The sequence below is a fragment of the Pteropus vampyrus genome, unplaced genomic scaffold, assembly GCF_000151845.1.
Source record: "Pteropus vampyrus isolate Shadow unplaced genomic scaffold, Pvam_2.0 Scaffold177, whole genome shotgun sequence".
NCBI lineage: Eukaryota > Metazoa > Chordata > Mammalia > Chiroptera > Pteropodidae > Pteropus > Pteropus vampyrus.
The window spans coordinates 1,126,339-1,140,730 of record NW_011888958.1 but is presented as its reverse complement, the minus strand read 5'-3'; the positions used below and the strand labels follow the sequence as shown (position 1 = coordinate 1,140,730).

The 14,392-nt window shown below is 54.0% G+C and overlaps 1 protein-coding gene and 1 long non-coding RNA gene across 3 annotated transcripts; one reads left to right on the top strand and one right to left on the bottom strand.

Moving 5' to 3' along the window:
• Positions 1–1,379: 1,379 nt before the first annotated feature.
• Positions 1,380–14,318, bottom strand: PGF (placental growth factor). 2 transcript variants are annotated; one of them, XM_011370857.2, is made up of 7 exons: positions 13,862–14,318; positions 12,605–12,647; positions 8,121–8,317; positions 7,222–7,298; positions 5,092–5,121; positions 4,921–4,983; positions 1,380–2,166 (listed from the first exon to the last, which is right to left on the bottom strand). In XM_011370857.2, the coding sequence occupies exons 1-7, from the start codon at positions 13,934–13,936 to the stop codon at positions 2,139–2,141; spliced, it is 513 nt and encodes a 170-aa protein (XP_011369159.1). In that variant the 5' UTR covers positions 13,937–14,318; the 3' UTR covers positions 1,380–2,138. The 2 variants fall into 2 exon arrangements, with proteins under 2 accessions (XP_011369159.1, XP_011369160.1); XM_011370858.2 differs by lacking the exon at positions 4,921–4,983.
• On the top strand, positions 3,477–7,287 carry LOC105299222. The gene is made up of 3 exons (XR_896509.2): positions 3,477–4,149; positions 4,322–4,539; positions 6,853–7,287. It is a non-coding gene; the product is annotated as an uncharacterized LOC105299222 (long non-coding RNA).
• Positions 14,319–14,392: the final 74 nt, after the last annotated feature.

Genomic DNA, 14,392 nt, shown 5'->3' with positions numbered 1-14,392 from the left:
ACCTCTTTTTAGCTCTAGGTCCAATCACCAATTTGAGCAACAATAATGTCTACCCAATATCCTACAACATATGATTATGGTCTGGCTCTCCACTCAAATACAAGGTCTGAGAGAGCAAGTCCTTGTGTGTTTTAGTCCCCACTGGATCTTGCTGCCGGGAAGAGGAGGAAGCCAGACCCCTCCATCCCCTGCAGATGAAAAGGGCCCTGTAGGACCCAACTGGTATGAAAGGATTGCCAATATGGTCAAATGGACCGGTCAGTTCATTTCCTCATTTCCTACTCATTCCTGCTGCCAGGCTCCTGGCCATGGGTACCGATTTTTGCTTCTGGCTTTCGGGAGCTCCACTGGTCTCTGTCTAGTTCTATGCAACTTATGAAGCTGAGAGCCTTGGGACTGGGCTGGGGTCCCTGGGGCCAAAACATAGCCTGGCCAAGGGAAAGGGGTATTCTTCTCAGCTCTCAGTCGACCAAAAGCAAAACAGCTCAGAATGGCTACAGTCTAAGAATGGAGAAGCAAGAGAGAAAAGTGCATTTCTTCTGCAAATCATGTCCTCTACGGCTGGCCCACACCCCCTCTGTGATCACCAGCCAGAAGCACATTCTCACCAGTGTCCTCCTGACCGCCAAGGGCAGCTGACTGGCCAGGGCCACCTCACCCCACTGGACTATCCTTGGCTTCCCTGCAAAGCCCTAGGCGGGCCTGCTCCTGGGCCCCTATGGCTTTGTCTGAAGCAGCCTGCAGTGGGAGAACTGGGAACTGCCCTTCCCACAACACATACAACAATAAAACATCACATCTTGCAGGTAAGAGGCAGATGGGAGTCTGATAGTAAGTGGTTTGGACTGAAAAAAGAAAAAAAAAAAGCATAATTTTCTCATTTCATGCCAAGGCTTTCAGGAGGCAGGCAGAGGAAGACGAGAGGTAAAGGAAGAAGAAATCAGGCAGCATCCACAGACCCCTGTACTCGGCAGCCTGAGCAGGCTGGAGATGTGCAGCGCAGTTCCTTGGGGCCAGGACCTGAGGAGCCTCGGTGCCCCCATTCACTGAGAGTCTAGAGGGCTGGCCACTGGACTGAGGGGTGGCCTGGGGGAGGGGAAGGGGATTGGGGCTCTTGAATCTGAGAGTGTTCAGCGGCGGTGGGTCCTGGGCTCCCCACCTTTGAGGCCAAGACTACATCTTGGGAACCCTTCATTGTGAGACAAGTGGACCTCAGGGTTTTGCCTTTAGCAGCTGGGAAGAGGACACCCCAGGAAGCTGCAGGAGAGGCCGGAGCCACCCCGAGGGCAGCCTTGGGGCCTATGATCTTTTTTTCTGTCTTGCTTCCATTTTCAGCTGTTACCCACTGTTCCGGCAGACACACTCCCTCGGAGAAGCTGTTTTCAGACTAGAATATTTTATTCAAGAGAATCTGGCTTGGCAGTCAGACAGCTGCGTAGAGCAGCTTGCTCCATGTCCAGCCTGGGGTCCTCTTTGCCTGTGTCCCTGCCAGGGGCAGGATGGTGATGCCTTGGCCATAAAGAACAATGTCCCAGCACTAACAGTGGCAAAATGTGAAGAGACATCTAGGGGACAAGTAGTGGCAAAGGCCCCAGGCAACCACTCTTCTCCAAAGGCGAGTGTTCTGCTCTACTGGGTGCAGGGCTGCTGCCAGGAAGAGGAAGCCGAAGGACACCTCCAGCCCTCTGCCTGCCTTCCCACTCAGCAGGGGCCGTGATGGCCAGAGCAGGCTCCTTCACTCCCATCCTAGCCAGGAGCTTCCAAAGGGCTGCTTGTCCATCCAGAGCCCAAGGCCTAGGAATAGGCGGTGGGTCCCACTCTTTTCTTCCCTCTCCAGCCCCTTCGAGACTCCCAGGGCCACTGGGGCCTGGCTTGCCCCTCACAGAGCCACATGTCTTGCTTCTTCCCAAGCTGAAACACACACAGATCTGTGGCTGCCTTCTTTCTCTCACGTTCTGCTTAAGGCACTGAATTCCTGAGGGTCCTGTCCCTCCCTGCCCCTCGTCTTGGAGGGAGGAGTCATTCAGCAGGGATACAATTGGCTAATAAATAGAGGGCAGGTGCCAGCAGGGAGGTAACTGAGAGTGTGACGGTAATAAATACACGAGCCAGGTGTGGGGTCTCCTCCGAGGGGCTGGTTACCTTCGGGGAACAGTATCTCCGCACCTGCAGAAACCAAACACAGAAAGCAGGTGTCAGCACGCCGTGGAAGGTGGGGTCCCTCCTATGGGAGAGGGGACAAACAGAGGGGAAGCTTGGGCAGGGAGCATGGGGAGATTGCAGCACGCCTGGATCTCTGCTTGCACCAAGGCCAGTAAGAAGCTAGAAGCCACCCTTCATGAGCCTGTCCCCAGGTGCCCAGCCCTGCACTAAGCTCTCTCTCATCTACTCATCAACATCTCATGAGGAAGGAAGGCACTGTTAGTATCACCTTATGGGTTTTGGCAAATAACTTGGAAGGAGTTTGTGGAAGAAAAAGGGGCCACAAACTAAACTTGACAAGCTCAGGGAGGCCAGCATGGCAGGCTCTGCAAACTCAGAGACTGAAAGTAACGGTATAGGATGATCTTAACATAAAAGAAGCATTCTTAACTAAAAGCGGGTTATGGCAGGTAGTTGGGTCGTAGGCCAGTAGCTTCCTCGACAGATGTCAATCTTTACCTTAAATGAGCCTGTCTATTGTCTTTTTGCATCTAAGATAACATACCTTTGGAACGTCAGAGTAATGCCCTCTTTCCAGACCCCTCAGGGCACAACCTCTGCACCAGAGCAGGAGGCCACAGAACCCCTCAGTGTTGTCTTGTTCCCCCCATATACCACCTCTCTGTGCTGTAAGTGTTAATTAGTGTAAAGGAAGTATGTCTCTCCGTTTTATTTTTTTTATCCAATCCCAGAGATTTCCCTGCTTTGCTTTCTCCTGTTCCGTTAATCTACCACCAATGAATTTTATGTAACCCTCCGTCCGTCTCCTCCTTTGATTCTAATGTATAAAATAAGCTGCAAAACTGCCATTCTCAGGGGCATTTTCTCAACCTGTTGGGATTTTACTTCCCAGCAATTGTCGTCAGTTTGGCTTAAGTAAACTCATTAAAATTCTCTACAGGTTTGGACGTTTCTTACGTGGACAAGTTCAAGCGATTGGGTAACATCTAGTCCCAATTACTTATTTATGCAAGCATAGTTTCTCAACCTTTTCGTCTGTAAAAAATGATGAACAGGAATGGAATTAATGCTGAATCCTGTTTCAGTCTGGCAAGAGGTAACATTCATTAATGGGTTCATTAACTAATTGAAACGAGGTAGCCACATCCATGTCATCCAGATGCATCCCCAATGAGATTGGTTGTACTTTTATGTTTAATATTTATTAATATATAATATATTTTGTTGTTTTTATAAATTGGTACTACTAATAATTATTGTGATAATTCATTCCAGAAGAAAATTTAATTTAGAGTTTTATGTTCACAGGAAATTTAAAATAATTCAAACTTATATACCATGTTGTGGCAGATACATATGACAAGGTGATATATAAAAGACTTTTGAGCATTAAAAAAATTACATTAGGCTGAAATTCTGTGGGGCAAGGAAAAAGGAAATACAAGTTCAAGGAAAAAAGAAGCAATGTAAATGTGCGACAACTATTAAAGAAGAATATTCAAATATATTTGTATATATTTGTTTTTTTGTTTTTAAAGTGGATGATGGCATTAAATTAGGATGCCTTATTCCATAGGCTACATCTGAAAACTTATATAATGGCTAATGTTAAAATACTAATATTTATAACATGCCAAAAATGATATCCTTTGCAACTATTCACAATTTTGATGGAAAAGTTCAATGTTAACTTAAAAGTGAGCAAGGGAGCCGATGGGTTTTTGAAATTCTTTCAGGAGACTTCTGAATGAGACATTTGGAGACCACCGCTCTGGAAGATGGGGCAATGAGATGTTTTTTACCTGGGCTGACGCCGCCAGAGGGAGTGCCCTGCGTGGACTACACTGCCAGCTCCTCCCCCAAGTTGCTGCCTGGGCACAGAGGAGAAATGAGAGCCACATGCCTTTGGGAAACTAACTTCTCCAGAATCCCTGTCTTCATGGACTAGAGTGAAAGTCTCTGCTCATGGAGGGGCGGGAGCATGGGGTAAGACTTGGGTCAGCTCCAGGGACACAGCATGAAATGATTTCCTGGAGTCTTAGAGCTGGGAGGAACATCAGTGTGACTGAGTTACTGTAGATGTGAAATATTTTATTTTTACTATTTATGCTCACAGATTTGGGTTTTCCCCTCTCTAACCCTTTTTTTTTTTTCACAGCCATACTCAGGCCTGGACGCCAGCCTTGGTCACCATGTGTGAAGCCAACGTACGCAGGTAACACTAAGAGGGAAAGAGGAAGCCAGTGGACCCCAAGGCCCCCTGGAGGGGGCACATAAATACTGGTCTGGGAGCCAGTGAGTGGTTACACCCTCAACTAGGGTCACTACTTGAGCCCTGGATACATTTTCAGCTGTTGGACTTTTCATCACTAGAAGGTAAGCACTTAAGAGCAAGAATCTTGTTGCTTTGTTTACTGGTATACCTGGCACACAATAAGTACTTGGTAAATATTTCTAGAATGACTAAATGCCTGGTGGGCCCCTGACCCCTCATTTTACACAGAGAGAAAAATTAGGCTCAGAGAGGAGACATGACTTGCTTGAGGCCACACAGAGACTCGGGCTAAGTCAGGACAAGAATCAAGGCCCCCTGACGCTTCCTGGGATCTATAATCTTTCCACGTGCAGCTCCCTGTTCTGGCTCCCAAAACTGAACTGGGCCTTGCTTTCCCTTCCCGACCACTGACCCCTGCAGGCATGGGCTTCCCTCTGGCCCAGCCTCCTTGCCATCCCTGAGATCCCCCGCCTCACACTCACAGGTGGCAGTCTGTGGGTCTCTGCTTCTCTCTCTTCCTCTTCCCCCTGCCCTTGGGTCTCCTCCTGCAATAAGCCAAAAGCGTCAGGACAGAGTGGCTGGGGGCCCCATGCTATATAGGACAGGGGCGGGAAGGCTGGAGAATAGTCCAGAGCCCCAGCCAGGCCACTTACCTTTCTGGCTTCATCTTCTCCCACATAGGCCTGAAAAAACAGACAGAGAGAGGGGTAGGGGAGAATCAGGAAAGCAGTAAGTAGGGGCTCGCGGCCACCCCAATACCTCTCCTCAGGAGTCCTGGTCCTGCAGTTGGTGCTAAAGCCACTAGGGGGTAGCATGGAGCTAATGAGGGAGAGATGGTCAGCGGTCTCTGGGCTTGAGCTCCCACTCTACACTCTGGTGACTCCAGCAAGAGAGGTAGGAATTCCCTCTTGGGGCCCCTCTGCAGACCCTTCTGCCTTTCTCAGCTTCTTGGCATCACATCTGGGGGTCTGTGAGTCTGTTCTCCGCTGCCTTCTCTGTTCACTTCCTTCCTTTGCTCCTGCCTGCCCTTGGAGGGTTTGTCCTTGCACTCAGAGTTTCCTTAAGGACAGTAAATGAGGGACAAGGCCACGGACTGGAGGATGGTTGCTGCCAGCTAAGGCTGCTTGTCAGGACACAACTGCCACCCCCGCGCCGGGGATGTGTGACGCTGCAGGCAAAGCAGGAGGAGTGGGAGAGGGGCGGAGTGAGGGGAGATAAGCACAGCCTCGCATTCACCAGGCACGTCCTGGCTCTGCCTCCGGAGCTGTGGCTGTTGGCCCAGAAGCGAGAAGAAAGGTGTCCCTGTTGGCCAGCCCGTTGGAAGGTGACAGGGCCTCAGTCTTCTCTGGGAACAGGGGTAGGGGCATGGGGCAGCACGGCCAGGGAATGCTGCCCTAGGCGGGCTGTCTCCCTTGGGAGACAGGGAGGATACCAGGGCCTTGGACTGCCTGGTCATGTCTCTGCCATCTTGGGCAAGTCCGAGACACTTTTGGAGATTCAGTCTCTTTGTCTGCCTGTCCCAACAGAGTGGCTGTGAGGGCAAGGGTGATGTGGAAGGCAAAAGGTCGCCATCCTGCACTGTGCCCAGGAGGTTTCATTACCAAACTATTGTTATATGGCTAAGCCCTGGCTGAGAGGGATGGGAGGAAACGAACTGAAGCAGAGCCCCAAACAGTAGGATAGTGAAGAGGGCCTGGAGCCTGGACTCAGGTCCAAGAGGGGTGGCCAGAGCCCTGCGCGCTAGGCAGGGCCAAGCCCAGGGAAGTACGGGGGCTCCTGGAAAGCGTGGCAATGGCCACGAGAGGTAGCATGAAAAAGGACAGGCTTAGGGGTTAGACCGGCTGGGGTTTGCTTATAAGCTGTGGCAACTCATGTAACCATACCAAGACTCAGTTTTCTCATCTATAAAATGGTGCCGACAGTTATACCTACCTCCTAGGGTTGTTGTGAGAGCAGGGATCTTGTCTGTCATGCTCACTACTGTATCCCAAGCATCTAGGACAGTGCCTGACATACAGTAGGTGCTCAATAAATGCTTATTGAGAAACATTTGAATGAGAATGTGAACATTTGAACAATAAATGAGAAAACGCATTCAAGTGCTTAGTGTGGGGCTAGGCACAGAGGAGGGGCACAATAAACGGTGGGCCTTCCCCCTCTTCCCGCCCCAGGACAGAGCTCAGGACCTGGTCTGGTGCCTACATCCGTGGCCCAAGGGGCACCAAGACAGCACTTCAGCATGTCTCTTCCTTGGGCCTGGTTGGCAGTGCCCGGCCTGCTCCTCCCTATAACGAGTGTTCAGAGCATTCTGGGAACGGACAGCAGACTGGTGCTGGTCAGAAGCTCTGCAAGGTGGGGCATGAGTTTAAAGAAATCCCAGGGCCTCCTTTGTTCTGCTCTTTTCCTCCCACCAGGGCTTGTCGTTCCCTGTGCTCTTCGGCCCAGTTGTCCCCTTCCACAGGCCACAGCCTGGCCCAGAACGAAGCCCAGGCTTGCAATGTCCTTGCCTCAGGTGCCTCTTCCAGGGCGGTGGCAGCTGTCTCCCATCTCAGTGGTGGTGGGGACAGGGGATGGTGTGCCCTGAGCACCTGCAAGCCTCTGCTGAGACTACCTCTCCAGGCAAAAACCAGCTGATGAGGAGACAAAATGCAGCTGCCACTGGTCCCTGATTTCCCTTGTCTCCCTCGGCCGGGAAGGAAGTATCACCTGCAGCAGCGATGGGCAACTATTTGTCTGAGGATGCCAAGTACACGGCCCGTCCCTGCCACACCCTCAAGACCTACCTGCACTCACAGCGCACATGCTGAGAGAATGTCAGCTCCACGTAGGAGGGCCGGTACCCAGAGCGGATCTTCAGGAGCTGCAAGGAGAGAAAGGTTGGATGCCTGGATTGGGGGGTGGCCCATGGATTTCCAACACTCTCTCACCCTCTCCTTGTGGGGAGAACCAGACTCCCTGTTTCCCATCAGCCTTTGGACTACATGCCCTCTTTCTGCTTTGAGTGTGGGGCGAACAGCCCTCCCACCTGCATGCGAATCTGAGGGAGACCCCTGTCCCTCCCTACCCAGGGCCACCCGCATTGCAACAGTGTAGGAAGGGGGCCCATGCTCTGGAGTCAGAGAGACCTATGTTCAAATCTTGGCTCTTCCACCTTCTGAGCAAGAGAAAGAACATCTTTGAACCTCAAGTTCCTCATCTGTGAAATGGGAATAACACTTGCCCTCAAGAATTGACTGTTGAGGTAGCATTTATGAAGTGCCTAACACAAAACTTACTTGGTATTACCTAGTAAGTGCTCAATAAACCATTGCATGTATGTGGGGTGGGGGTGCGGGGGGTGTATGTGAAAGCAAAGCTTAGAGCACTAAATGCTACTGGTATAAACAGGGACTTCTTGAATCTAAGCAGATGTCTTTTCTAACCTCAACCAGATATCCTGAGCTCTGGAGTAGGGCTAAGCTAGAGCCTGGGAAAGCTGATAAGGGAGGAGGTGAGTGGGCTCAAAGCTGGGACAGGGGCTCAAAAAGGGGGTAAGAACCCAGGCCTGGGGGCCCATTGCAGTCCTGTGACCTTGGCCTGCCTCCTCTCCTCTCCAGATCCCTTGTAGTTGGCAGGTTCTGTGGCCCTCTGAGACAGGTATGGATGATGGGGCAGGCGGGACATGAGGAGGAGACCTCCCTACCTGCATGGTGACATTGGCCATCTCCGCCGGCACACAGTGCAGGTTCTCATCGCCACAGCAGCCCGTACAGCGCAGCAGGGAGACGCAGGACGGGCTAAACATATGCTCCACCTCACTGGGGTACTCCGACACGATGTCCACCAGCCGCTCCAGTGCCCGGCAGTAGCTGCGGCCCCACACTTCCTGGAAGGGCACCACTAGAAAGGGGCACAGTCAGCTGAGTCAGCACAGGAGGGGCCTGCTGCTTGAAGCCCCAGTCCTGGCTCCCTAGGCCCTGCAGAGCCTTCCAAGTTTAGCCCACACCTCCTTCTCCAAGAAGCCCCCGGCTTATCCGAGCTTCCTCCATCTGAACTGATGTGATCTGTCTGAGAAAACTGCTGGACCCTTAGGTCATCAGCTGGACAGAAATCTCAGTGGAATGGAATTCCTCAGGGTCCTGAGCTCTCCGCTCTATTCTCAACTCAGGTACCCACATCTGCCTTGGAGCTTCGAGAAACATGCCCTGGCAGCAACCCAGGCCCGCTGGGTCTTTCTCAGGCCTGACCCAGTGCTTCCTCGGTCTTAAAGAATTTGCAGAAAACAGTGAGTTCTGCAAATTCTGTGAGATTGGCTTACAGAGTCTCGCGGGGAGGGTTCGCCTTCCCCCTAGAGCTTATCTTCTGCCCCACTCTGGGCCAGCTCCGCTGCCAGGCAGCCAAGACCACGGCCAGCAATGCACTCCATCCCCACTCCCCATTTTAGTGGGGACTGGGGACCAGCCCTTGCACCAAACCCCGCCACAGCACCATAATTTCCACCTTTGGGCTATGCTCCCCGCCCCCTCTACTTCTCATTTCTAACCAAATAAAGCTGACCACCCGTTTCTCAAGGTCCACTTCCCGCCTCCTCTCCAAAGCCTTCTCCAACTTTTCTAGTATGAACAGATGTTCCTCCTTTGAGCATAACTAGTCCCCGAGGGCTTGTCTTATCTCAGTCGCTGGTGGCTTTTATCTCCTTTACAACCAAGTCGAGGCTCTGTGAGGACAGGGACCCAAGCACCCAGTAAACACAGGCTAAGTAATTACTGAATGATTAGATGATAGTTCACTGAGGATTATCAGGGACGTCCCTGGCCCCCACGATGTCATGGTGGTCATGACTAGGAGCTTTTGGGGGCTGATCTGGAATCTCTCAAAAGATGCTGCTCCTTCAAGGGAAGGCCTGGGACTTGACCCCCAACGGTGGCTCACAGGAAGTGAGGAGCCAGAGCCAGGAGACCTGGCTTCTAGTCCTGGCCCTGCACTGGCCATGTGTCCTTGGGAAGGTCACTTAATCTTTCTGGGTATATCAGTTTCTTCAGCTAGGGAAAAAGAGGCAGGTTGGGAATAGATGGTTGCTAAGGTCTCTCCCAGCTCTGACAGACAGTCTGTGATTTTTGTACACATAACCCAGCCTAGCCTTGATACCGTGGGTGGAGAAACATCTCCAGCCGTGGGTCATCCCGTCCTATACCTGATGGTGGGAGAAGACATGGAAGCTGGGTCACCTGGGGGCTCTGAAGCCTCTTCCCTAGAGCAGTGGCTTTCCTAGCAGCCCCTCACTTCCTTCCATGGCCCTTCCTCGGAGGCAGAGGGGCCACAGTCCATTGCACTGAGCCTATGAGGACATGAGTCTCAGGGTAATCTCAGAGAAAAAATAAACTTCAGCCCTAGCAGAGGCCCTGGGGAAAGGCTGCAAGCTGGTGGAAAATACTCAAGAGGCAGTGTGTCCACGTGGAGCTGGCCGAGGAGGCCACGGAAGCAATAAACCGTGCTTATCTGGGCGTCTGCTGCTCCATTCTGCCCTGTCTGCTTAGGAGGTACTAGGGCTGGGCCTAGGGTTGGGAGAAAGACCAGATGCCTCCCCTGATCCTACCTCTCCAGGCCACTAGGAAGCTCTCCCTGGACCCCAAGTGGGAAACAAACCCCTCTCACCATAGGCAGCCCCGAAGCCCTGGGGAAGCTGACCTTTGCAGTACAAGTCAGAGGGGCTCCTCCCTATCATAACTCCATGAATACATGTTTAGTCTAAAATCTTCATGCGTACTATGTAACTCTGAATGTTTAATCTCTGCCTTGGAAAGCACAAATAACAGCAGAGGAATAGCCAGCCGCCAAAGTGCCGTGGAAGGTTCCAGCTACTGCCCTGGGATCAGCCATCAGGGAGGGGGACAGCCACAGAGAAAGAGTCCCCCAAACCTCTAACATTCTGCAAACTCACACCCATTCCAGCTGGGCTGTCGGGGCCCCAGCCAGGTTAAGCAGAGCCGGCTCTGCCTTGGCGGCAAAAGAAGGGATTTCCTTTCCTCGCCCCCACACCCCACCGTACAGACTGTGTCAACAGGGCGCAGGCTTCGGGGCCCTGAAACCCACCACTTTCCGGGCTGCCAGGGCAGATTGTGCTGGGGAAAGTCTGAGAAGGAGGTGAGCTGAGACTGCTTTACCTGGCAGCCACCAGGAAAGAGGGCAATCCATCCCTGGAGGCCGCTGTCTGCATGTGTGGGAGAAACAAAGGGGACTGGGTGAGGGGCCCGCTGACTGGGAGAGCGGTGACCACTCCCAGATGTGGGCTGAGCCCCTCAGGAAAGAGCTCTGCTCAGCTGCTCCTGAGAGCACTTCCTCTGGCCCCAGACCTGCTCCAGAGGCAGGGGTGGGGGTGAGGGCAGCGGAAGGCTGCTCCCAGACCACAGCGAGCTCTGAGCTCTCGTCTCTCTCATCGGCCCTGTGGGAGAGCCTCCTACCTGGCTCCAGCTGCCTACTACTCGGGACCGGGACCGAGGAGACCCAAGAAGGGAAATGTTTAATCCTGAGAGTAAGCTCCTGGGGAGGCCACTGGGGAGGGGACACAGGGCTGGGCAGAGCTGCTGGCCATGAGCCCTAGCCTGGCAGGTGTCCTTTCCATAGTCACTGGGGCACACAGCCAGCTGCCGCAAGGGACAATCTGCTCGTGTCTGCTCAGCCATAAGCTGTGGACACTGAGGGGTGTCTGAGGCTTTAGGCAATTCCAAGGGCCTCTCTGAGCCTCAGGTTCTTCATCTATAAAATGTGGAGAATACAAAGGCCTTCCTAGTTCACAGCCTGTGGTCAGCACAGAATTATAGTAAATGTCCAGTGCTGTTACCATGATGGTGGTAGTAAAAATCGACATCCATAGCTGCAAAGTACAGAGCATGCTGTCTCTTGTCTGGTGTTAGCAGAGGTGGGGATGACATTTTCAGATTTTGATCTCTGAGGTCCAAAGCTCATGGGACTTCCCCTGGCCACAACACAGGCTCCCTAGTTATTAGGATGAATTGATACTTCCAAGCCTCCTTACCCTGGCTCTGGAAGACATATACTCCCGTGTCTCTTCCATGGAGTCAGAGAATCCTACGATCTTAGAAAAAGAACCTTAGATATCATGTAGTTGACTGCTCCCATTTTACAGATGAGGAAACTGAGGCTCAGACTTCTTTGGTACTATTGCCTGAAATACACTAAAAGCATCAAAAAGGCCACGGGGTGGAGTTGATGACAGGTCCCTCTCCAAATCTCAGAGAGCGTAATATTGTGCCAGTCCCAGACAGCACATCAGGAGGAGGGCAAGAATGTCAATGAACTCAAGGTCTGCTACCTTCCCCATCTGCTCAGTGCCCAAGGGGTCTTGGATTCAGGTATGCAAGCATGGCCAGGCCCAGGAGAGGCTGCCTACTATGCAGGCAGGCCAGCAGAGGGAGGGTGTTCCTAGCTCACACTGGTTATCACGCGTGTGCCTGTGCACGTCCCTACATGCTCCCTCTCCTGCGGCTCCGTGGGAAGCCTCAGCAGTGGTGTGTGGCCTTGCTGCAGGGAGGGAGAGGCAAGGCAGGGTTCCTGGCATGGGCCTCCTGCCTTCTGCATGTATGTCTCTTTGGCAAACAGTTCGCCCTTTGAAGATTCTCTCTTGATGCAACCCGGGATGGGGAGTGGAGAGGCCAGGGAGGGCGCGACTCATGTTCTGTCTGTTTGTAATCAATGGAAAGGCCTGGTCAGATCCCTGCAGCTCCGCCAGGGCTGACTGCTTGGAAGGTCCCCTCGCCCCTCCCTGATTCTCTTGATTGTTTGCCCACTGCATCCAGCTTCCAGCTCCCCAGTCTGGCCCCTGGCACTCACTGCCCACACTGCCCTCCAATACCCCATCTGCCCCCTGACATCATGCTGGGAAGGGGCCCTGAACCAACTAGGCCAACCCTGGGTATACTAGTTCCAGCTCTGCTCTCTGGGCACTGTGTGACCCTGGCCTGGGAATATACCTCTATGGGCCTCTGGGTCACAATGCGGGGATTTCTCAAGCCCTGCCAACTTTGTCAGCCAGGGCATCCGCCGGCTTGCAGATTCTCCCCAACTTAATATCATCCTGCATCTACTCTTCACACCAGTTCTTTCCCATCCTCTGCAGAGGCTTGGGAGGAAAGGGCTTGGTGAGCATGCGCACCAATCCAGGCTTACCTTCCATCTCTGATGAACTGTTCCCTGCAGACAAGGCCAATTGCTGTGGACAGAAAGGTACAGAGATGAGGGGGACCACTTTGGGCCTCTGTGCTGTTGGCAAGAGTGTAGAGGCCCCCCCTGAGCTCCTTCCTACCCACTGCGCACACTCTCTGCCCTTTCTCAGAGCTGAGCTGTCTCTTTCCAGGTGCAACTAAAACCTCACTGGATTCTAGGTGGGCTCCAGTCCTCACTCGGGCCTCAGTTTCCTCATTCGGAAAGGGTGGGAGGCTGGAGGTTTTTGAAGACCCCTTGTCTTCTGTGTCCCAAAGATCTTGCAATCCCTTGGGGTCTCCCTCTTATCCAGCCACCAGGCCAGCCCTGCTGGGCTCTGTGCAGCCCGCCTTGGCTGGGTGCCAGAGCCCAGGGGGTGGTGATCAACCAGTGGGAGCCAAGGGGCTGGAGCCGGTGGCGCCATGAGCTGGTGCTGCCGGTAACGTTACACCTCTAACCAGCCCTGCAGCAGGCAGGAGGGTAGCGGGTGATAAGGTTTTTCTACCTCAGGGGACTGTCCAGCCTACCCACTCCTGGGCTGAGGCTGGGGACTCCCAAGGCAGTGACACAGCGCAGTGGGAAGGCAGCTCATTGGCTTTGTCAGGATTTCACTGCCGAAGCTGGCTCCTGGCCAGACTCGCCCCGCTCCTGGGAAAAGGGCCCTGCTCACTTCCCCAGGCCCTGCACTCAGGACCTCCGCTGCCCACCAGGGAAAGAAGGCACAGCAGGACCTCTTGTCTTGCCCCCAGCCCACCCCAAGCCCTGCGCTCAGTCTGGAGCCCTAGTCGGGGCAGGGCCCAGCCTCCCCACCAATGGCGTCTTCTATGGGCTTCACCTCCATCGGGCCAGGTCAGAGGTCCTGGGGGCGTCTGCTTGGTCACAGGCCTCGACCCTGACCACAAGGCCAGGGACCGGCCTGGGATTAGTGAAGAGATGCTTTTAGCAAAGCCACTGGAGCTCCAGGGGCCAGACAGGAAACCTCCTTCCCTTCCCTGTGGCTTCCCTGCCCCCGCCAAGACAGACCCCAGAGCTGGAGTCTGGGACAGCCCAGCCTGAGGTCTCCTCCCAGACGATGTGGTCCACCCTGGCTCCTGAGAAATGTGTGGACATCCTTGGAGGGGCCGCTCCCCGGAGTGGGTCAGGGGATTTCAGAGCGCCCGGCTTCGAGTGTCAAGGGTGGGAAGATCAGGGGAGCCAGGCTGGGAGGTGGGGGGTGGGTCTTACCTGAGGGGGCACAGCAGGAAGCGCCAGCCCGGCCAGAAGCTGTAGGAAGCAAGTGAATAGTCTCATAGCAGGCATCTTCTCAGACGTCCCAAGCCAGGGGGCTCCAACGGAAAACCACCATGCTCGTCCCTCTGGGGGAGCCCCTGGACTAGGAGGAGAGGAGCTGAATGGGGGGCGGAGATGGATGCCCCCTTCACTGCTGCCCCGAGGTCTCCGCTGGTGGCAGGAGCATCCTCTGGAAGCCCTGGTGATTCAGGTAAGGCTGTGGCTGGAGAACCTGATGCGGAGCGGCCGGCGGGGCGGGGCGGGGCGGAGTGGGGCAGGCTCGTCCCCGGGGAGGGTCCGTCGGGCGCCCGGCGCGACCCCAGTTCCTCTCTCGGCTGGCCAGTGAAGATGAGGTTTCCTGCTCAGACAGCAGTTCCCTTCTGGGACTGGGGCTTGTAGGCGCTCGGTTTCAGGGGCCGTGAATGGGGCGGGGCTCCGGGCCGGCCCCGCCCACCGCGGACAAGGTTCTCGCTCGGATCCCAGGGA